Source organism: Centruroides sculpturatus, unplaced genomic scaffold (assembly GCF_000671375.1).
Source record: "Centruroides sculpturatus isolate CEXI.00-Female unplaced genomic scaffold, Cexi_2.0 scaffold139, whole genome shotgun sequence".
In the NCBI taxonomy this organism is placed as follows: Eukaryota; Metazoa; Arthropoda; class Arachnida; order Scorpiones; family Buthidae; genus Centruroides; species Centruroides sculpturatus.
In genome coordinates this window covers 566,917-591,529 of record NW_019384370.1, presented here as the reverse complement: position 1 = coordinate 591,529, position 24,613 = coordinate 566,917, and the positions used below count along the sequence as shown (strand labels likewise).

The following is a 24,613-nucleotide window of genomic DNA, read 5'->3' as shown; positions in this document are numbered from 1 at the left end:
AGGGAATTGTGCAAAGTACGCACCAGATGGCGACAGATGACTGTGGCACATGCAATTAGCTAAGCGTTAATAAGGTTTAAAGGTTGTCACCTAATTAAATTTCGCATGTGTTACAGGGGATCGACTAATTATCATCTTTAATTAACAGTTTTAATTAAAGTTTTCCAAGGCGCGCTCACACGCACGCGGATGCATTGACATCTTCAGAGAAATTTTTTTAAAGGGGATTAGCCACGTAATGAAGTTTTAAACCGCAAAAAGTCTTTAATTGAAATTCTTAAAATTAATTTTACTAATTTATTTTTGACTCGAAGAGATTAATTTCTTAAGAGTTGAAAAATACTTAAATTTATTTTTCTCCCTTAATATCTAATTGGAGATGTTTATGTTGCACGAAACTTTTAAAGAATTAATATTTTTAATAAAAAAAAAGAGCGGATATTAATAAAATTAATTCTTTTTTTACATTCCTTTTAAGTTAATATTAAGTATTATTTTTTATCCAGATTAATTTGATACGGAAACTGTTTTTTTAATGATTTTTTTCCATAGAAACGTAGTTAAACTGGACTTTTCGGTGTAGATTTTCGTATAATTTAACTCTTCTAGTACAATTTTAATAGCATAGTTTAGAGTAAAGCATGATTTAATGGCGAAAAATACAAGCGTTTTATAGAGTAATTTATGTCTAGAATCGTCTTTAAATTTGTTGAAAATGTAGAGCCGCTTACAAGAGGATGGAAGAGTTTTTGTCTCTAGAAACAGCTCGATGATGGAGTGAGGCAATTCGCTAACATATCTACGCGTAATACCTCCTGTCTTCGCTGGAATTCTGTGACGAGGCGGGAGACCTAAAGTAACAAGCCATAACAAATCGTCTACGAGGTTGTTTTCTCGGGATCTTGTCCAAACGACGTGCCAAGAAATCTTAGATTTCCTCCCTCCCCTCTCCGTTTTTTTCTACTCGCCAATGGTTAAAACATTCATAACTTTCTTTTTTTCTTGTTTAAATATTCGTTAATTCTCACAAGTGTATCATAAAATTCAAACGAAAGGGCATACCAGATTGAAATATATGATATTTTTTATTTCCAATAATGATACTACACAGAACATTTACATTAATGATGTGGTAGTAGTTAACACGTCACTGGCACAAAGACACAAAATTTACGGCATTTTGAAGCTAATTTTTTTGAAAAATAATTGGAATGGCAAAAATTTTCTTGGAAAGTCTACAATATGTCCAAACGTCGTCTAATTCTCCAGATGTCTTTATAACACTGCAAAGGAGAAGAAACAAAAGAATTAGTTATAATATATTATATAAAGGTTAGTATACTATTAAAAATTTAGTATGTATATAACAGAATAACGTCAGTAGACAGTGAAATACGATTGCATTCACATAGTCATCCGTCATTTCTGTCCAGAATGTCGCATTGGAGCTCCCGTACAGTCAGCACATCTGGTGTCAGTGATAGATCTCTTGCACGGTGCTGGATTATGTCATTCCATTACAAACCCGAGTAAATAACTTTATATACTGTTGCAAACCATGTTTTAACATCGTCGTAATTCAAAATGGAAACATTAGCTACCGTTCTAGTCTCTCGATTTAGCTTAAGAGAATCTCGTACTCATATAAATCAATTTCTAAATAATAATTATAATACAAGAAAACAAGATGGCGTTTCGGGTAGTTGTTTATGCCAATGAGTTTGTTTTTTAATTCGATTTTTTTATAATGAATATATATATAAATAAGTTATTTGATAAATGCCTAAGACGAGATTAGTTTTCTAACTTTAGACCGGGCTGGAGCTCGTGACAAATTGACTTTTTCTGTCTGTCCTGGGGCGTCGACGAAACACTCTGTCACTTCATCTTCGGCATTTACCGTAAACTTCAAAATCGGTTTACTGTACAACTTTTAACTATGGAGGCTTTTTTTTTTATTATTTTTTTGTAAGGAGTAGCTGGGTAAAATTCTATAATCTGTGTGGCCTAATATAAAGGAGACTAAACTGTATTAATTTGTACATTTTTTAATACTTCCAATTTAAAAAAAAAATGGAGGAAGGAATATAGAAAAGCCTGTAAGATTATAGATTTTAAGAATTCTCTAAAAAACTGTCAGATTTTCGGGCATTTTAAAGACTTGACAAGCGATTGGGGGAGTGATTTCTGCATTTAAAAGTTAAGCGGAATTAAAGTAATATGTCAAAGAAAAGAAAAATTAAATCTGATTAGATTTATTTATATTTTAAGAATCTGAAAAAATTGGGTCTGTTTAAAGTGGAAGTAATTTACGATTACAGCGGTTTTAAACAGCTTTACTCATTGTTTCCTACACAAAATTCTCCAACAAGCAATTAAAAGAGGCAACAGATGTTTCAGACCACTAAATAGCTTGCTTAGCCGAAAACAAGAAACGACGATTGGACTCAGCTACAAACATTAAAAAGTTATATATAGTTAGTTATGAGTAAGTCGTAAACACCTTGAATATCAAGCGAGTTTCCAACTATTTTTAATTGTTTTTCTTATAACCGAAAAATGACCTTGCTTTTTGGCAAAAATGATGTTAGAACGTCAGAAATTTCCTCTCCCGGGTCCTACCCTAAAATAGTCGAATATACAAGCGAGACACAGGTGAAGTGGACATTTATAGATTGGCATGCTTTACCCCCTTACTCACGACGTGGCTAAGTTAAACGACTCACAATGTTAGCAGGAAGTAGTAAACTTGTCGACAGACACAGAAACAATAGCTTTTTCTACTGTCGTCGACTAACAATTACAATCTGCATTCAATTTATCACGTCCTTTCTCGATAATGATCCTTTCCAGAAACGTTTTCTCCAATTCTAAAGAAAGAATTTCTGTTAAGTTAATGAACGTTTGTAGACTTTTTTTATTTTCTTTAATAAAAAAAAACATTCTAAATATTATTTTATTCGTAATTTATCATCGTATACCGAGACAAAGAGACGAGATGAAGCATGAACTAGTCATAAATGGGGCCTGACCTTTTCCGAAAGCCATAAAGAAGTATGAATAAAAATCAATAGAACAGGTTTTTTTTAACACGTGGTATNTAATATTTTTTTTATAAAAGATTAAATTTTTGAGGCCTCTGTGCGTCTAAGGCCTGAGCTAAATGCCCTACTGAAGGGCCTAATTGTATTTTATTTTTCTGTAGTTTTCTTTACTTTTTTTATAATATAAATTATAAAAGAAGTAAAGAAATTTTCTATAATTTAAATATAATAATTAATCACTTAATTAATTTTAATAGACATTTTATAATTAAAATTGCGACATTTCTAGTATATTTGTTTAAAATTTTATTTTAAGAATTTACATTATTTTAATAATAATCATTACATTAATTATATTAACTTTATATTTATCTTTAAAACTTTTAATTAATGTAAATTAACTTTAAAATTTTCTCTTTAATTTCATTATTATAGTTGGATTCAATACTCATTAAGAATATTAGAAAGTTAATTAAGCTCCTAATCAGATTTATCATTATAATAATTTTTCTTTATAGATTAATCATAGGGCCTTTATAAATTATTCATAGATTAGGATAAATTTTATATTAAATTCTGTAGATGATAAGAAGGGAGAAGGCCATCTTCTTACGTGGATCCCCCCCAAAATAGGGTTTGGGGTAGGACAAGGTGAGCGTCAGCTCGATGTTAGTTCACAGCTAGTTAAGATAACAGCACGAACGACATGACAAATTTACCGGAGCGTGTTAACACCACATTTCTCGCTTCTGATCTTTATGACAAAGATTTTCTGAAAGATTTAGCGCCCCTCGTTTCCAAGATGGAAGATTTTGGCTTAGCGTTATACACGGGAATTAAGAGAAGACGACTTAATTTTCCTCGGTTTCCCTACCTTCTCACGGTGAATTTGTGTCCACTATTTATAGATAAGAGGGAATATCTTAAATGTAAAGAAGGAAGTTAAAGTAAAAAGCTAGGATTTAGAAACGAGAAAGTTGATGGCCGATCCATCATATGGTATTTTAAAGCGCCTTTTCCTTTTGGTAGTTCAGATCGATGCTGGTGTCAAAGGTCGGCCACGTGCATGCCACACTTCATACAATTGACGTGTTTTTTTTAGACACCTCCGTTAGAGGGCGTATTGTCAGACAAGGACTTTTATTCATATGAATCTACCAATAGGCTGCACCTTAACGAAGTGGACGACTTGTCACCAGTCCGCTAGAGCTAAGCCCATAATTGATAACTATTGAGTAAGACGTTGCAACCACTGCTGACAGATGACGTCACGATGCAGGGATGTGGTATCTGGTCACGTGACGGTTCAGACCACTCCCTTATCGGCGAACAAGGAACACTTGTCAGACTTCCATTGCATTATCGCTCGGCTTGAAGCGCAAGGACCCAAAAAAAGTTTGCCTTATAATCCGCAATTTCTTTTAAGAAAGATTGCCAAATTTAGTGAAATTAATAGAAAAATATATTTAAAAAATAATAATAAAAGTAAGTTGCAAAATATATTTCAAAAAGTTACGAAAAGTAAATAAACAGCGAAGTAAAAGATAAATTATAATTACGATAAACTTTTGCAAGTTACAAAATTTTCTTCAGTTTGTTGTAATGTTTCGGGTTGCATAAACATGTGTACTGCTAGTCTGAAAATTCACTTAACTTTAATGTAAACAATATTCATTAAAATATTACATGCAACAATAATTAATTAAAATTGTCACCCAGCTTTGCTGTAAAATAATAATGTCTCGAGGAAGAGACGTAACTACAGGGGTTAAGCTAACTCGTTCCGTCTTTAACAAAGTTTTAAAATTAATTTTTCTATCAGAAAATATAGAAAATTTAATATAATTTCAATCTATAAATTAATTACATTCATTTAATAAGGTTATAAAAGATAAAAATCAATTAATTTGAATGCATTTTTTAGTATAAAAAGAAGAATGTTTATAAGGTAAAACGTTTTAAAATATTCAATAAAAACGAATATAATGCGATATTTATAATTCAGAGAAGGAGCTATTTACATAAAATGATTTATATCTTAAAGATTAAAAATGCGATTGTTCAACAAGTTGTTTGTACTTAGTTTTAGTATATTTTTTTGTTTATGGAATATGCAGATTTTAAAAATTGTTTATAGAAAAGATTTAAAATGAATTACTTGTTTCCATTTATCAAGAAAACAAAATATTTTCCTTTCGATATACATCAAATAAAAGCACTTAAACAGATGTAAGCAAGATATTTTCATCCTTACTTTTATTTTAAAACTATTAAATCGTGGAGTAAGGTAAAGGATTAAGAGATTTCGTTCATTTTTATTAAAATTTCCTTTAAAATTTACGTCAATTTTAAAGATAATATTGTGTTAATTATTTTTAAAAAAACAACACTAATTAAAGAGTAATAAATATTCTCATTGCTTTTATCAGAAATTAAGTTAAAAATTCAATTTCTTAGAATTAATTAAAAAGTTTCTACTCTTCCGATACTTGTTTTAATTATTTCTGTAATATAATAATAAGGAATAAAGCTTGATGAATTAAAAATTCATTAAGCTTTTTTTACTTAAAAGTATTAAAGGCCTAATGATTTTTATAAATGTGTTAAACACAGCTTATAAAAGTCTCCATTTTCTAGACTTTTAGAGAGAATTTAATAAATAAAATGAATATAAAACTTTTATAAATGTTTAAATTAATAAAAATTTAATTATTTTTGTTTCAGGCAGGCTCGAAGTGTTCAACTAACGAGTGAATTTCGGATCAGATCTACCGAACACACTGAGAAAGTCAGTAGAAAATCTTATATACAGTAGATGTAACTCAGTAGTTGGTCTTTTAAACATTAAATTGTTTCAAATTTCACTCTAGAAGCGTAAAGAAACGATAGATGCGATTGGAAATTGACAGTTAGACCGGGTGTCAATTTTCCATCCACTCCGAATTTCTATTGTGTATGGGTTTAACGAAGATTTAGCGGGGCCACAACCGAGTTATTGTATCAGTTATTGAACCCAAAGCAAACATGGGACCCAGTCTCCACTTGACCACAAGGGTTTGCTCCCAACAGCCCTTTTGTGCAGCAGGTGTGAGATCTTTTTTCCACGCAGCTTTTTTAACTCGAACAATTTACAATAGAGGAGTGGTCAGGAATGTTAATGCTAAAGAAGGGCCTCGATTTAAAGCTACCAACCGTCTGAATGACGTTTCCCACATAATTTGTGTATAAAAAGGAAATTTAGAATGACAATATGATTAGCCGTGTTTGGTAGTTTTGGATTAACTCTATAGAGAATTGCATGTGATACAAACTACCTTTCTTATATATCTGTTGTTGACAGGAAATTGGGGGTCTTACTTACATTAAGATAGGACTTGTTTCGTTAGAAACGGAGAAATCACTCCCGTGTTATTCACCTACCCTTTTGAAGGCTCAGTGTTGAGTCTTTTAAGTTTTCTTTCAATAAAATGAATAGCTGTTCCCTTTCGGATATGGGTGTTCTGTCTCATCATAAAATAATTCTGTTTAAATTCGGGGCAAGCTCGAGTTAATTTTCAATTTTAGATAGAAAAAATCGTCAATTTTTTATCGATAAATCTTGAATTTTTTCAAAAATTTATAAAGATGTACGGCCTAATAGAGCCATAAACAGAGACAATTGAGAAAACTGCAAATTTTACACGTTAATGAGTTTACTATCATATTTTAAAATATTACGGCAGTTATTTAACGTTATAGATATATCTCCTATTCTAGAATCAACTTAATAATCAATTCTATCAATTTAATTTCTTAAAATATGTCTATACTTTCCTCCCATAGCGCTGTGGTGGATGCTATCGAAAGGTTAGGAGCGTAGCCTAAAATCTAAGGTTTATCAAATAAAAACTGGAAGAATATTTATGAGACCTTTTTCGCATATTTAACAATATATAATTCAGCCAATCCCACACAAATTACCATAAAATTTGATAAAATTATCAATAGACTTTAGTAAACCTCTATAACAAGGTATCCGATCGGATTCATTCCAGAATATGGAAGAGAATTATTATATTTTTATTAATGTAAAAACAATAAAGATAAGTTAATTTAGTTCTAGAAGCTGTAATTTAATTATATTTAATTTTTGTTTTAGGATATGTTTAATTTAAAAGTTAGAAATTCGTTACTTTCTAGCAAAGAATCTGAGTACTTTGCGATACTTCTACTGAACGTCTCATACATTTTTTTCATATTTTATATGTTTTATATATTATATTATATAAGGCATAAAATTTCTATTTATTAACCAATTATAAACTGTTAATAATAATAATATACAGACAAATTATATCAGAAGTTAAAACAACATCCGAGTTTAAGTGTACTTTAAGATTACTGCTGGAGCTTATTTACGCTGTAAACTTTTAAAAAATCTTCTAAATTCATTTTTAAATATTAAACATTAAAATATAATAGGAATTTTCGTTTTTTAATTATCTAAATATACATTCAAACTCGCAAACAACGGCCACTGACCATTGTTCGGAGGTGGCCGTTATTTAAAGGTTATTTTTATATGCACTTTTGTTAAGAAAGGTTCCTGAAAAGTGGAGGTGGCCGTTATAGGAAGGTTACTGTGTTAAAATACCTTTGATCCTATACTTTAATTATGTTAAATACCGGTGAAATATTTTATATAAATGATGAATTATACGAAGATATTAGCAATTAATGATTTAAATTTAAATAAAAACTGGTTTACTTACAATACTAAAACTAAAATAAAGATTAAAAAAAAATAATCAAATATCATCATAAATTTCATAATAAAATGTAAGTTTTTAAAATATTTAATTTATTAGATATAATTAGTTCATTAAATAGAGTTTGAATCAAAAATATGAATACAATTCAATTTGCAACGCAAGTATTCTAATTTATTATGCTACGAGTCATAATATATTTATTTTTTCATAAATGTATATTAATTTAAAATAAAAATTAATTTAACATTCTTTAGTAATACTGTTAGAATAAATAGAGAAGAATAAAGACAAAAGAAAAAAGATAAGGAAAGGATGAAGAAAGATGTCATCCGAGATGAGGAAAAGTGAATAAATGCGATCTGAAATGAGGAAAAGAGAAAAAATATGGTCTGAAATGAGGAATGAACAAAATGATGTGTTAGAAGATGAGGAAAAGAGAAAAAAGATGTGGTCGGAGATGAGGAAATGGAATAAATTGTGATCTGAAATGAGGAAAGGAAAAAGGCTCTGGCTTAAGATGAGGAAAGGAAAAAGGCTCTGGCTTAAGATGAGGAAAGGAAAAAGGCTCTGATTAAGACGAGGAAAGGAAAAAGGCTCTGATTAAGATGAGGAAAGGAAAAAGGCTCTGATTAAGATGGGGAAAGGAAAAGGGCTCTGGCTTAAGATGAGAAAAGGAAAAAGGCTCTGGTTTAAGATGAAGAAAGGATAAAAGATGTGGTATAACATAAGTAAATGGAAAAGATGTAATCTGAAATGAGGGAAAAAAGAAAAATCAAGGAAAATATTCAATATTTTACCTAATCAAATAACTTTCTGTTAAAGTCATAGCATTAAAACATTGAAAATTTTGATTATAAAGAAACATTCCAAAAAAATACTGAAAAAGTAATTAATGTAAGCTTTTATATTTATTAGAAGTTAACGAAGATTAAAATTTAAAAAATTTCTATTTTTAAAATTCATTTTTAATCTACAGTACTATAATAAAGAAATTATTATACAGTAAAACCTGTGTGTAAACCGGAATCGCGGGTTAGCGGATTCTTTTCGTTTCATTCAGGTTCCATTTTAGACAAGTTTTACTGTAATTTTAATTTATAATAATAATAATAATAATTTAATTTAATTTATTGGAAAGTTTGCCATAGAGTTTCATTGACTTTATATTCATTGTATAAGATGAAAAATATTTTGATAAGAAAAATTTTTATGAAATTATCCATTGAAACGATTATAATTTATAGGCCTCGACTAAAGAGAAGTGCTGTGTAGAATGATTTAAATCGTAAATATTTAAATAATTATGAGGATATAAATAAATAAGAGTTTGTAAATAATTATTTTTTTTGAATTAATATAAGAGGATAGAGAGTTAGTGAACGAGGAGAGGGGGTGCGAATTTGTGTATAGAAGTAAATGGATAAAATATGGTACTTCATCAATACATAAAGTAAATAAATATTGAACATTTGGAACGAGAAGAGACGAAAAGCAGACCGAAATCAATAGAAATTTTGATAAGAAGATTGGAAAAAATTAGAGGAAAAAAGTAATTTCTGTAATCAAATCTGTTTACACGTCAGAATTTAGTCCGTCTGTTAACATCACAACCTTCCGAAAAAGTCATAAACCAAAGTCTTAAAACAGGCCGCTGTCATCATTTCTTCCGACCTAGGCAGCAGCTGGGCCTTTCGTCAAATGCTACTTTCCCAGGACCATTGTCTGTTCTTTGAGGAAAATCGCGCTTAAGACTATTGATAAGTATTTGGTGGCGTTCAAAATAGGTTGGAATCTCCTGGAACACCTTCTATATATAGGTTTTTGGGTTAAAACTCCGTCCCTCTTCTATGGGTAATGTTAACGCAGTCCGCTAGACTATGTGCAAAGCTGCAAATGCGTTCGTAAGACTTCATTGACATAAAATAAGATAGGGGTGCCCATTATGGCCCATCAAGTTTGGATTGTTCCAAAGCCTACACAAAGTTATCACCTAAAGCCTAAGTGTAGGTTTGAAATAGTGGGCCATAATGGGCTTTCGTACAATATTAAATAAGGTAAACAAGCCCTTTATGGCCCACCAAGTTTGGACTATTTCAAGCTATCACCTAGGCTATTGGTGATAGCTTGGTTTAGGCTTTGGAATAGTTCAAACTTGGTGGGCCTTAATGGACTACCCTATCCCATTTGATATTCTTATAACCCGAAAACTAAATAAACAATAATATAATTATTAAAACCCGATTTACTCGATGAATTGAATGATATCGGCCTATACGAATAGGCCTACTCTTTGTTTTCCTACACCAAATTTTACGAAATAAACACTATAAAATATTATTATATAAATATTTAAATTGCTAGGATGAAATATAGAGTAATCGTAGTTTATTCATTATCTTTTCACATAAGAAAAGTGAAATTTCCGATTATCTGTTCTATGTTTAATTCATCAAAACCTAGAATAAAGTGCATTTACATTAAAGTACTGGATGTTTTTAGCAATTTAAATTCGAAATTTATAATCTATAATGCCGAATAAAGTTAATATACTTATAGAAGAATCAAATCACATCCGTATTGTTTTCAATTGCTTAATTTTAAACCTATAAAGCAATAGTTTCAATTGGAAGTTTAAGGTCAATTGAGAACGATTCTACACAGGGAAACAGATTCTAAGAGGCAAATTTTTTTAAAAAAAACCTTGTTGATTATGCATATTTTTGATTTGGAGAGAATTAGAGAGAAATATTTTCGAATTTCCTCGTTGTATCTCAGCTTGTTTTCTCGTTTTCTCGTTTCTGTTGCTACCTATTTACTCAAAATTTGCTTATCTGTTCATCTCTTTCTTTGAATCGCTTTGTTTTCGTTTAGTTTTAAATGGCGAATTCAGCTCGTTATTTGAATTACTATATTTATTTGATGAATTATACAATAAGTTCTTCACCTCTTAACTTCTTTGTTTTTTCCTGCTTTAAACTCTTTTCTTCGAATTGCGTTTAATTTATCTCCTGTCAAAAGACTTATTTTCAAAAATTAAAGGAATAATTATCCAATTTCTAACATTTCTATGCAATTTTTAGTAAACTAAACGTTGTTTTACACAATATAATTTCTCTATAACTTCAAATCGAAGTAAACAATACGTTTCTAGTTTAAGGAGATTTAATATGCTTCTAACATTAAAAAATCTTGTAAATTTACACGTAAAGACACGATAACTAAGGCCTACGCATAACGATGCCCGTTAACAGTAAAATATTCGAATTTATTACGTTTAAATAGCATTTTTTTAAAGTTTAAAAGTCGCTATTTTGGCAAAAGATCAAAACCAAGCGTTTATATGGTCCTAGAGAAAACTCATATTTCTAATCTGTAGTCGGACTCGTTAATCAAATTTAAAAAAAGCTTAGTGGCATCTGGAAAGAGACGATGGCTTTCCTTTAACAATATTGAAGCATTAACTTCCTTAAGATGCTTTACTTATCTACCTTCAGCAAGGCTTTTGTTGAGCGCCAAATGCTTAATCTCCTTTCTATATTTAGAAGCAGTCATAATCCGCCAGCTTTTTATCACTATTTATATTAAAAAAAAAGTCGTAGTTTGTCCCAAATTTAAAAAGAAAAAAACAATTTTTGCTTACAATCTTCTAAAGCTCTTCAATCTAAACTCTGTTAAGAAAGAATTATTACTTATCGCCAAATCCCAATATTAAATAAAGATTTCTAGTTTGGATATTTTAATAAAACAAATTTCGAATTTAAGTATATCTAAGAGCATCTACAGGCCTGTAGATTTTAATATTTTAACATTTTATAGTTTATTTTTAAAGGATAAGAAGGAAGATTTTGTCCATCGAGCAGCGCTTCTTAATTCTAAAGCGTATTTGTGGAGGATGATATCATATTCCTCCAGTCTTCAGGAATAAAATTTAAACTAAATAATCATTTTAAACAATAAATTTAATCGAATTGTAATGATATCTTTTGTTTATAAATAAACAGTTTAATTTTTCTTCATTTTGATTGTACTTTTGCAGAACGCCACTGTTAAACTTGAATATAACTGTATGGGATTTTTATTTTAAACAGTTGAATCGTTGGCAGGCCATCAAGATATATTAATTTCTACTAAATCTTAAGATCTAAACTATAAACGGAAAAGTTCTGTTTATAGTTTAGAACAGTTACGCGTTTGACTTGGTATTATTTTCGCTGTTTTCTTCCAATTTTGGCTCCATTGTTCGCATCAAGACAAAAGAACGAATGTATTTTTGTGTAGGAAGACAGAATCAATGTCGAATTTTCAAGAGTTTCAAATGAAATTCTTAAAAATAACTGTTAAAAAAGAAAGAAAAGAAAAGAAAAACGCTAGGATAATCCATAATAGATTGATAAGTGCAACTATTATGAGAAATAAAGAATTTTGTAATAGGATCGGACGGAATGAAATGCAGATCGACAAGTCAAAGTGTTACAAATTGGTTGTTTGCCTTATATCGAGTTACAACTAATGTGAATGACATCATCACGTGTCGTTGTTCTGTTTGATAAGATGGATTGCGTTTGGCCCAGTTTAAATAAGAAAAGTTGACACTTTGATATTTTATAATTAAGACTTAAATTGTACGCAATCTGATTCTTTATGATTTATTTTACGTTTACTTTTTTTTACGTTACACCAAAGAAAAACTATAAATTTTCATAGCAAACTGCTTGTTTGCTGGTCCCATTTCTTATCCTAATAACAATAAGGATATGACGAAAATTCAGTGTTAAATTATGATATTATTAACCAATGAAATTTAATAAGCCAAAAATTTTTAAATTTCTCAACTCATAACTTATATATTTTTAAAAATTAAAATTTCTAATTAAGTTTACAAGAAGTCAAACAGTGCCATTTACATTAACGCAATATAAACTTGTAAATAACCCAGAGATGACTTCATATTATTTTAGATAATTATAAATATTTTTTGCATATATTCAGATTCTACTCGTAGAATATTGCTATATTGCTTTATTATAAGAGGCCATGGAAACTAAGTTTAGGCCTGCGAAAAGTAATAAAAAAAATAAAACAGTTCTTGTAAAACTGTATTACGATTTTTGCTCTTGATGTTTTTAGATTAAGAAGAAAGATTAGGGCAGATGGGAATTCTTATAGATAGACGATATTCTATAAAGGGAACTTATGTTTATCAGTATGTCTGGTAAGGAAATTCTATTCTATTTATTTTATGTCAGTTGAGGGAACCGTGTTTACTTTTTCATTCGCACATTAATCGGTTGGGACAGTATACATTGAATTTGCGGTGTTCTAACCTCAAAAACACGTTGAAATTCTTTAGAAAAGGCTTAATAACATCATAAACATATTTAAAAATATGTAAGAAAGGCATTTTTAATAAAATCTGTAAAAATTTATCTCAAAAAATTATCATAATCTTGTTGAAAGGAGTCGGTTTTCATACTGAATCACTAGGAAATTTATGATTTATAGTGATATAATGTATGATATTTCTATAATAAATTAAAAAAATTGAAAGCCGTATGTAGTTTTTATGGTTTCGAATGCGATAAAGTTAAATTTATTTAGTAATAAATTTAAGAAAAATGATTGAATGATTCTTTATTAATGCAAAATTATCGAAAGCGGAACGTAAACAATGGTACAAGGACATCCAGATGTTCCGGAATCCTCCATGTTGGAGAATATGGTTGGCAGAATGTCTTGTTTATAATAGTATAACTTACTACCGATGGGATAATAAAATTTGTAAATTTCTTTTTTATAAAACTATACCCTTTGCTCTTGATACTTACGCAGCAGTTTTCGAACGAGTTATGTTTCTGGGAACATCTGTTAAGACATCCTCTGTAATACGGGAAATACTGTTTTAGATAAGGAAAACATTGTTTAAATTAACGCTATGCTTGAATGGTTCTTCCGGTTACCCCATGTAAGCCTTCTAATAATAATTAATAGAAAAAGGGGGTTAAAAGCTTCTTCGTCCAGCGTGTATATTGTAAAAATCTCTTTCTAAGTATCAAAAAACTAGCATTGATACTTCGAAAGTTTCAAGTAATATATAATTTTAATAGTTTGCGATTAAAAGATAATGTTTAAAGATGTATTTTATCTATTTCTCTTTTAAAATAAACAAGAAATTATATGATTGATGATCTGAAATGATGAGAAACACACTCGTAACATACGATACTATGAAGTTCTTAATTAAAAAGTACTAAGAAACTACGATTTCGATGGGGTAGGCCTATAAAAACAAAGAAAATTTCACCAATTACAAATGAAATTTTAATTAAATAGATGTTATTTTAAAATTTAATTAGATTATTAAGAAAATCGAATTTCAAAATAAAATTTTTGTAAGATTTCTTACAGTAGGAATGAACGGATCGTTGGGTCAAGTCTAATTTCGACAAGAAAACTGCAGCGTATAGTTTGATAATTAATCTAGAATCAGATTAAAAGATTTTTTAAAAATGTAATTAAATTATTCACGATTAATAGAAAAAAATCTACTTCGAAATGGTAAAAATTTAAGAAGAAAATCAGGCCATGGATGGCGTTAGAAAGATTCGCAAGATCAACACTACGCAAGCAGCATTTCCAAAACACGAAATCCTCCTTAAGAAGAATCTTGTTGCACTTGAAAGTACATCCTAAATCCTAAGATTTATCTAAGGATCAACCTTCCTACAAGTTAGGAAGTCTTCTTTACCTTCTATGATCTTTTCCTGTAAAATCTCCAGAGAGAAACGATTTTGCTAAGCGCAGATTCGGATAATCAAACACCAAGATTCTCAAGAAAAGAGGGATAAAATTGATTCGATAACATAGAAAACCAAGCTATTAATAGCCTCTTCAACGAATAGACGATTCATCATTTGATTAAGATTATTAGAAATCACTGAATTCGTTGGAAGTTCGAAAAACGTATTTTAGAAATGGCGTAAACCGCTTTCTAAGAAACCTTAAAATTAACATCTGTGCGTCATTTTACACGGATACAGTAAGTTTAACGATACGTAACGACTCTTACAACACTTAAATAATCATGGAAACCCATTTTTAGCTACCTTTTTTATTCATATTTTTAATCCAAACAACTTCATTGCCTAATAATTATGGTGAGCCGACATATTTGTTTCCATAGTTCTTAGATAGAATTCGATAGCGTCTTTAAATAGATTGATTGAAAAGAAAATACAGAATGGTTTATTTAGAAGCTGTTTTATTTGTTTAAAATGTAAAGAAACTGCTTTATTTTATTAATCTGGATGATAAGACCCTACCCCAGTCAGATTTATACGCTGAAAACTTTCATTTTACTGACCTTTATAAAATGGACTTATATAGATATTTTTATGAAAAAAAAAAACTACCTTCTGCACTTATTTCCCCTATTTAAACACGTATAATTAACCTTATAAATTAGAAGGGAAAAAAACAAGAATTAGAAATGAGTAATCTGTCAAACGTAATCAACTTTAGCAATGAGTAGAGAGGATCATAAGTTAGTAATTTGCTATTTCTAAGTTTGATGCGATGATATTCTTGGGAATGGCATTCTTAAAATAGAATTTCTCTTTTTTTTTGGACGCGTACAAAAAAAGTATTCATCATTTAATTAAGTTTGAAAAATGCGACATTTAATTTTGAAGTGAAATTTTATTTTAAAATTAGCTTATTTTATAAAATCCATTATTTAAAATTAATTATTAATTATTTAAGTTAAGAATTCAGATAAGTTTTATACAATTCCTGCCATTATTTACACGGTACGAATTGTAGAAATTTTCGATTTTAACATCCGAATAAGGTTGTAAATTATATAGCCTATATTTTTTTAAAATTAATAACTAAATTAACCTTTAATTATTTAAATTTTAAACATTTTTACTTCAGATTTTCACAACAAAAATAAGCGCTTAAATATTCGTTCGAGTGTAGGCCTTAGTCTAAATTAACTTAAGCACACAAGAGTATAGTGTATTAATTAAAGAATTAAATTTCAGTAGAAGAAATGCGAGTAAAATGAATGAAAAATTCTTATTTTTCTTGTTTTAATTGCCAAATTTTCAACCGAAACTAAGTTGATAAAAATTAATCTTAGATGATGTAGAAGGCTTCCATCATCATATTTAACCAACTATAACAGATGATTAAGAAAGGTAGAAGTAAATTATTTATTAAAATCGATCAAAATTCTTAATAGAAGTTATGTAGTTGTGCAAACATTGTTGATTGCTGATCAAATATTTGACAATGGTCTGATGTAGTAAAGCCGATCCAAACGGTTATTTAACTTTTAAGTTATCACATCCAAAGTCGATTAGCACGTTTCTGATTACAGGCAACATATCACATTCCAATAAACTGATGCTGTAATATTATCTTAGTTTACAAGCGTTAAAATAAGAAACAGGATAGTATGAATGCACTCTTACGAATTCTTAACCTATATTAACCATATTAACCAACAGAATTCATCGCTATTATAAGGTATAATATAATACAATTGATATTCTACACCAGTTATTATGTTATACCTGCCACTATTTACATTTATTATACTGTATCTGGTTCTTTAAATTGCGAGGAATCGAACATTGAAATGCCTTCAATTGTTTCTGTTTTTCGTAGCCAATCACCTTACATAATCTATGTTTATATCGTTAATTCTCTCGCTATTTATATACGTTTTTAAAATGATAAATATTTAAAAGCTGTTAAATACTTTTATTTAATTTTAAAGTTCGGTACGGGAGGGATTTAATTGGTTATTTTGGTATTAGAAACTCGTACGTGATACGTATTATTATTGTTTTCAGTATCTGGGACGGTTAAGCGTACACACGTTATGAAAACGACTATAATTAGACTAGATGACAGCTGATATTCTGTTATTATCTTAATTTTTCCGAGTTCAGGTTACATGTTAATGTATTCATCAAGCCTTAGTCTAATTTAACTACATGCAGTCAAGGATAAAAGACACAATTAGTGCGCAAGATTAATTGATATAACAAAGTACTGTACTCCTATTTACATTCATAACTTTTTATTATGGTTGTTATTATTATGATGTTATCCCAGCTCATGCATACAAATCCTACCGAGACCTACTACAATTTCCATTTTAAAACTGTGTAGAATAGATTTAAACTAACAGGACACATAAAATTTACTTACATAATAAATTTAAGATCGTCTCTCTCACATCCATCATCTTGATTGTCCATACATGTCTATCCTTATTTTTTTTATGTATAATTATTACACGATACATCAACTTAGATGATTATTCTTTTCACAAGAAACATCGAAGAACTGTTTCCTCAAATTCAGTTTATTTTGTTCAGCTACAGGAACAAATTGGAATCAAAGGCAAAATAAGGCATTGTTAATGAATTAAATTAAACAAAAATGGCCATCGAAGGAGCCCAAGAGACGTCTCTAGGGGAATGAAGCTTTAATATCTATTTGAATCGTAAGCATAGTATGAAGTTTGTGCCCTATAAGTATCGCTTCCCATCTGACAACTGGAAGTGACTGTTACTGCAGAGGAAGGTGAGATCAAACGTTGAGACTCGAACATTTCTCTGATGCACGGAAAAACGTTATCTGTGTTCAGGTTTCCGTTACTTTCCTGGGGAAGAGCGTACCAGGATTGTCTATTGTTATACTGTTGACCCAAAACGGCATTAGCAAGACATGTTTGGTTGTCCGTCTGTCTCTCTCCACCGTATAAACAGTTAATATCGAGTGGCGATGAAGAACAGGAAGATAAAGGACTAGAACAAGCAGGTAGGTTACAGGTATACATACCATTGCCCGGTCGTACGTAAGAGCTTCCACATACACTGTCGTTGATGACACCCAAAGCGGGCGAGTCCGGTCTAGTAGACACTAACGTATCTACTGTGAAATTAGTAATGGTTGCCGGTTCTAAATTAGTATCATTTATAGGTGTGGAGAGTATTGAATTAGTTGTAGTAGTCGAGAGAAGGTTGGGTGCTAACGAAGCGGCCGCCGGACTTGTCTTGCATTCGTATTTGCAGTCAGTAGTCGACACTTGCATGCAAGGTGCTAAAGTAGGAGGATCACTGGGTTCTAGTTTTGTAACCACGCTGCAAGGTGTATGGGAGGTTCCATTTGTTTTAACATAAACCTTTTCCTTTCTTTGGCAAGATTTGACGTTATCCGATCCTTCTTTCTTCTTGTTTTCGTCTTCCTTATCTCGATTAGTATCCTTTTTCTTAAATCTCCTCCTCCTACGTAAATAGCTTCCATTGTCGAACATATTAAGACTATCGGGATCCAGAGCCCAATAACTACCTTTACCTGGCTTTTTATCGTCCCTTGGCACCTTCACAAAACACTCGTTTAGGCTGAGATTGTGACGTATCGAATTCTGCCAACCTTGCTTATTTTCACGATAGAATGGAAATCTATCCATAATAAACTGATAAATGCCATTTAAGGTGATTTTCTTATCCGGAGCATTCTGTATAGCCATAGCGATAAGTGCTATATAACTATAAGGTGGCTTTACCATGTCTTTAGCAGGAGGTTGAGATCCCTGAGCTGGTAGAGCGTTGTAAGGTGGTCCGCAGGGCGACGGTCTGACAATTCGGTTGTTGTGGCCATACTGGTTGTAAGCCTGACTATACGCAGGTAATACGTTATTCGTACTATTCATGCCGACCGCCGAATATCCCGTGTATCTGTAGTAGTTTTGATGATCTCCGTAAAGGGGATGCATCTCGAACCGCTCGTTTAACTCTCAAATATACATAAACAGCCAGCAATTCTTTCGGTATCACCTCAGACGAGCTGTGAATATCCAGAACGAACGTTCGACTGCCGGCTTAGGCTTAACACTAGGCCTAACGACAGTCGCTTCCTTTGACTGGCTATAGTAGACCACCTTGTGCAGCTCTCCACCCAACTCTGCTCTGGGTCATGTGCAGCGACCAATCATCGTTCACAACGTTTCCCAGACGTCCGACCAAATGACGGTACAAGAAGATGTGACAAGTCGATATATGATGTGACAGCGTCACAAATAGTTCTAGCTGTCGGCACTGGTCCTCAAACTTCCTGGTAGGTGCGATTTTTTTCCCTTTTTTTTTTTATTTCTCCCTCCTCGCTAGCAGGTGGCAATATTTTTTTATTCTCCTAAATATTCTATAGAAAATTGAGCTTTAAAGTCTTTCCATCTTTAATTAAGTTCGATAGAAATAAAAATTCATATTTAAATAATTAATTAAATATTTATTTTTTTAATTTACTCTTAATTCATTTTTATATAGGATAGGCCTACTTCAATTTCTTATTTATTTATTTTTTAATTAAAGGAAAGTACTATAAAGTTACGTTATTTTTTAAGAAATATTTTCTCTATTTTTTATAACAAAAATACAAATTTTATTTAAAAAAGTCGAACGTATTTGCGACAATTGACCTTCTAAATTTAGCAGCGAGTTGTTTAAAGGGGGATCCACAAACCATCTGGACAAAGTATGGGAACTGACATTCGCAAACTGCTACTTGTATACACAACCGTCAGATTTTCTACTGTTTATTGGTATTTATTCGATGCTAATTAGAATAGAAAAACTTTTCTTACATAAGCGCACGTTTCGGATAGAAAATTACACACAAATAGATGGATTACGTTCAAAAATTCCAAATATACTCCTCGACTATCGCAAGTTTCGCTTAAAATTTGCATACGATTTATTATTTTAACACGATCCTATATAATATTTATTCGTGCCTTAGACTCTAAAATGAAAGCAGCCAAGCTTATTTTAACCGAATACTTTAATTATACTACCGTAGACTTACTTAAACCATTGATAGTCGGGATAACAATATAGGAATTGTCACTAAGACTTGGCTTGTAATAACGTGTCAGTCGGTAGTTTAAATTCTTTTAAGCTTCGCCGTGTTAATTTTTATATAAATTAAAGTAGAAATAATTATTTAGGCCAGTTATTAAGCTACACGGTAATACTACAACGCACTCATTAGCGTATCATTTGAACTGTTCTAGTCTCATCAACGTCTCCACAAATAGGGAGACATTTTTAGGACCTGAGTTATACTACAAATTTAACTTTACTCTTTCGATCTTTGCCTTTCTAAACTGTTAATGTCAGTTTACTAAGCTCTATTCTAATTTATTCGCCGATAAAAGTGCGGCTCGTTAAGGAAGAAGGAATGGCGTGGACGAAAATATCTTTACAGTTCTATAGCGTTTGTAATGAAGCGAATCGGGCACCCAGTGCCCCACATACAGTTTATTTATAGTTAAGCCAAAATTCCCAAAAGGTTGATGCTGAAATGGAGGAAAAAATCATCCTGTCACTTTCTCTGGCTTCTATCAAGTATATTGGAATCGGTTGCTGAGAATTAATGATGAAAATGTCATACCTGTGATAGATTAGAAGCGTACTGGATGAAGGCCAACTTATCTTGGATGCACAGAGCTTGGCTGAAAAGAGATATTTTTTAAGTTTCTTCTGTGTGTATGTGTGTGTGTATAGCTTATATATAAACTTATTTTAATTCGAATTTCTCTTAATAATATTTATTAAATTACCTTTACGAAATTTTAATTAAAATTTTGCAAAAAAATATCAAATTAGATTATTTGAAGGATGTAAAAATCGGTAAAAATGTCATGGAAACGTCGAATTGTAAGGCGTGTCTGTTGACAACCAATCATACGATGCTTTATGTCGAGGGATGGGTCTTTGTATTGAGCGGTTATAACATAGAATAACAGAAGTTCTCCCTTTTTTTTTTAAAATTATAACTTAATAATTTACGTAAGTTTACGTAGACTATCTTCTAGTACTAATACTAATTCAGTCTTTCCTGTCTTACTTAACTGCATTGTTGTATTGCCAATCCTTGCATAATTCGCCCAGCAACGTGAACTATTGTGTCTCATTTTAGATAATTATATCAAATTTTACTTATTTTAAACAAATTTTTCTAGTAATTCATCATTAAATGATAATAGAATGTACGAAAACTAAATTAAAATACAAAGAACGAGTTAGGATTTTTATGTTGATCATTTGCCAACTTTTGTATTCTTGTTCAATCAAATATATAATTTACAAAGTTNGCTGCCCTACTATAATAAATATGCCTCAAAGAGCTACAAGTCTTGGAGACGTTCCAGATGAATTCTTCTAATTTGCTAGAAGGATAATTAGTAGCAGTGGTTTGGCTGTAACGAGACTCTTCATTAATCTTATCCGGTAAGAAAAAAACCAACAATTAATAGCTTTTAAACGAATATTTCCATCTTAAAAATTCCATCTTCTCGATAAAACTGTCCACTATCATCTTAAATATCATTTCGTAAGACAGAAACTAATGACAATTATGGAATTTCGATTTATATATCTTAGAAGAAAGTCCAATTTTATATAGGCTAGGCATTTTTCTTGACTTCCATATTTTAGTTTTAGTTGTTTTTTGGCACTTATAGAATGTTTTTCAATTTCTAAAAACTTTCTCACAGTTGTCAAACGATGATTAACCCAATAGGGGTTATTTGACAGGAGGCAAAGTAAAGGATGTACACAGGTCGCTCGACCTCTCCTCTTATCATCCTCACACCGTCCAATATGGCAGCTCCACCTCCTTCGCCAAAGACTTTGTTGTGTTCAACTTATCAGCATATCTGTCACCGATAGATATCGTTGTTATATACAAAACATAAATAGCGACTAGTTAGCCTTCTCGCTACACAACTTGTGAATTTTTTCCTCTTTTTATATAACTATAATTTCAAAATTTCCGAATCTAAAATTTAGTTTTTCCGTTTCAGGTAATGAATATCAAATCCTTCAAGCAGAAATTTCTAGGTAAGATTTTGTTTATTGTTGCTTCAAAAATTCAAAATTTACATTACGTTAGAGTTTATTCTAGAATTTTTTTAAAAGAAAATTCAAGCTTTAATTCATTAAATTTAATACAATAAGTCCAGTAATTTAGTAAGTAAAAGAAGCGAATTGCTCTCGAAATAGTCTAAATAATATTACTTAAAAAGTCGTAAAATTTATATAAATTACAGTTATAGATAATATTATTTATATTTAGATTTATTTCTTTTTCTCTTCCTTTTTTTTATTCGTGTAAATTCGATAAATTAGATCACTCGTCTAATGCTCAAAAGTATTATAGGCCTAAGCTTTTTAACCTTAATAACCTTCATGTTTAGTAGAAAGTATATATCCTTTATTAGTTAGAAAATATCTTAAATAAAAGAAAAAAAGGGAAGAAAAACAAAGACAGTTCTTTTTCTTAACTTTAAATTCCATATGAGATAGAATTTGGAAGTTTCCAAGATAAAAGAGCTGAGCTAAAGACAAGAAAGAAAGTGTGAAAATTTATTTGTGCATTGAAGCTTTCAAGCTCAACTTGTCAAATGTCCGATCCAGCTGCCGTTCGAAGTATTAATCCATTCCCACTGTCTTCTGTCAATCCTTGTTAGACTTTTGTCTTAGCCCCACCCAATCCAGCTGGGACCTTGGCCACTTTGGATTCGTATTACACGAAACGCCTCCATGTCACGTGGCGGGTGGTCTTCGGGTTGCAAGAACTAAACTATTACCCATGGGTCAGATCATACTCTCTTTCGTACTGTTAGATGGGAAACTTCGATGCTACATATAGCCTTTGTTCCAATTTTACTCTTTTTTCACACAGGCTGCATTTGTACAGATCTGAAATTTGGCCTATTTACTTAATAAAATTCGATATTTTAAAATATAAAAATATTGTTTAATTTAAGCATTTTTCATATTTTCGATTTAATAAATAAATTTATAATTTAATAAATTAAAATTAATGCGAGAAACCTACCAAGTGAACAGTTCAAGAACTGAAAGATTAAGCATGCTTTGAGTTAAAACACGGAAAACTCAAAGATTATTATTACAAAAGAAAAAATAATAATAACAATAAAATATTTTATGATTTTTTAACTGAAATTTTCAGAATATTTTAATATTTAAGGAAGATTTTTTAAATTTCTTTAATAAGACAAGCCTATAAAAATAAGTTACACTAGTCATTTGATAGGCCTTTACAATTGTTTAGCATTTGCTAAGCAATAGCTGTATATAACTCGAATTTTTTGCATACAAATTTTAAAATCAAGCATTAAAAAATGCAGTTGTTAAATAGAATAATTAAACTCTACAAAGTTATCTTCTAGCCTAATAAAAATAAATTATAATGTACTAGTGGAATTTTATATTTTAAAATAATTTTAATTTATATTTACAGAAATATATACATATAAAATAACAGTTAATTAGGCCTACATTAATTTAATTAATGATGTACTGTACATAATAAGCCGATTAAACTTAAATTTATGTTTATAACATAAATATTTAGTAACACATAACTCTAACATTAAGAGTAAAGTCGAGTATTTTAAATAAATATCCATTAGCTAATGTGAAATAAATACAGGATAGATGATAATGTAGGAAAAGTTGGCCTAACCGCTGCCCTACTATAATAAATATGCCTCAAAGAGCTACAAGTCTTGGAGACGTTCCAGATGAATTCTTCTAATTTGCTAGAAGGATAATTAGTAGCAGTGGTTTGGCTGTAACGAGACTCTTCATTAATCTTATCCGGTAAGAAAAAAACCAACAATTAATAGCTTTTAAACGAATATTTCCATCTTAAAAATTCCATCTTCTCGATAAAACTGTCCACTATCAAGTACTAAACATCATTGTAATTAGTATTAGTAGATTAATTTGTCGTAGATTTTAAAATTTAGTGAGAAATTTTAAACAAAATTCTTTTTTTTTTGCTGAATCAAATATCGATTTTTAACCAAGAAAGTCCCACTTTCTTTTCTGTTTACAGTTGAGACAGAGTGGCGAGCTGAGTCACGATCGACCCCCGAGGACTATTCTTTGACGTCATCAGCAGGATTTGAAGTTTCAATTAATTGCAGCAAATGACATTTTCCGAGTAATCTTTCGAACAGAAATAGCAATAAATTTTGAGCAGATTGATCTAACATTTTTTTTTTTTAAATTTATTTTTTAATATAAGAAGCAAAACTCATATAACATTTATTGCAATGGGGTGAACAACATAAGACATTTAATTACAATTAATAAATATGTATTGAGAATAATTAAGTTATTTTTTTTATATAACATTCTATAAAGGATATTTGACTAAATCAATACTCTTTATAACACTTTTACCATGAATTTTGCTAATTCAGTTAGTTATAGATGATTAAATTACATTAAAACATAAATTAATTATGTTTAAGCATATTTTTTATGGTTTTAAAATGATTTAAAATATATATCTATATATACAGACTTAAATCCTATATTAAAAGATTTATAGATGTATACAATTTATTTATTTTTCATCCTATTTGTGTTACATATTTAAATATGAATTTTTAAAGATTTTGTTACAATAATTTTGAAATTTGAATTTAATAAAATAAATATAAACATTAGGCTATTATATTTATATTTAAAGTAATTTTAGTATGTATAAATCATCTCTCAACATTTATTTTAAAGATTACAAAATGACTTTTTTGTTTTTTTTTTTTTTGTTTTTATGAATGGAAAAATTCAATAACTATTGATTTTTCATTAAATTATATAAGCCCTGATGAAATCTGAATAAATTTAAATGTAAATAAAATACAATTTAAACAATTTTTTTATATAATTTCAAAAGTACAATTGAAACATGAGAGATTCT

At 30.1% G+C, this 24,613-nt stretch overlaps 1 protein-coding gene and 1 long non-coding RNA gene across 2 annotated transcripts; one reads left to right on the top strand and one right to left on the bottom strand.

Moving 5' to 3' along the window:
• Positions 1-1,066: 1,066 nt before the first annotated feature.
• Positions 1,067-18,774, bottom strand: LOC111614449 (forkhead box protein C2-like). Its single transcript, XM_023355828.1, has 2 exons — positions 17,015-18,774; positions 1,067-1,283 (listed from the first exon to the last, which is right to left on the bottom strand). The coding sequence occupies exon 1, from the start codon at positions 18,585-18,587 to the stop codon at positions 17,295-17,297; it is 1,293 nt and encodes a 430-aa protein (XP_023211596.1). The 5' UTR covers positions 18,588-18,774; the 3' UTR covers positions 1,067-1,283; positions 17,015-17,294.
• On the top strand, positions 18,761-24,091 carry LOC111614471. Its single transcript, XR_002754936.1, has 3 exons — positions 18,761-18,928; positions 21,678-21,714; positions 23,741-24,091. It is a non-coding gene; the product is annotated as an uncharacterized LOC111614471 (long non-coding RNA).
• The last annotated feature ends 522 nt before the right edge of the window (positions 24,092-24,613 follow it).

Excerpts from the sequence above, each read along its gene's own strand:
- LOC111614449 (XM_023355828.1), bottom strand. The coding sequence starts at position 18,587 with ATGCATCCCCTTTACGGAGATCATCAAAACTACTACAGATACACGGGA.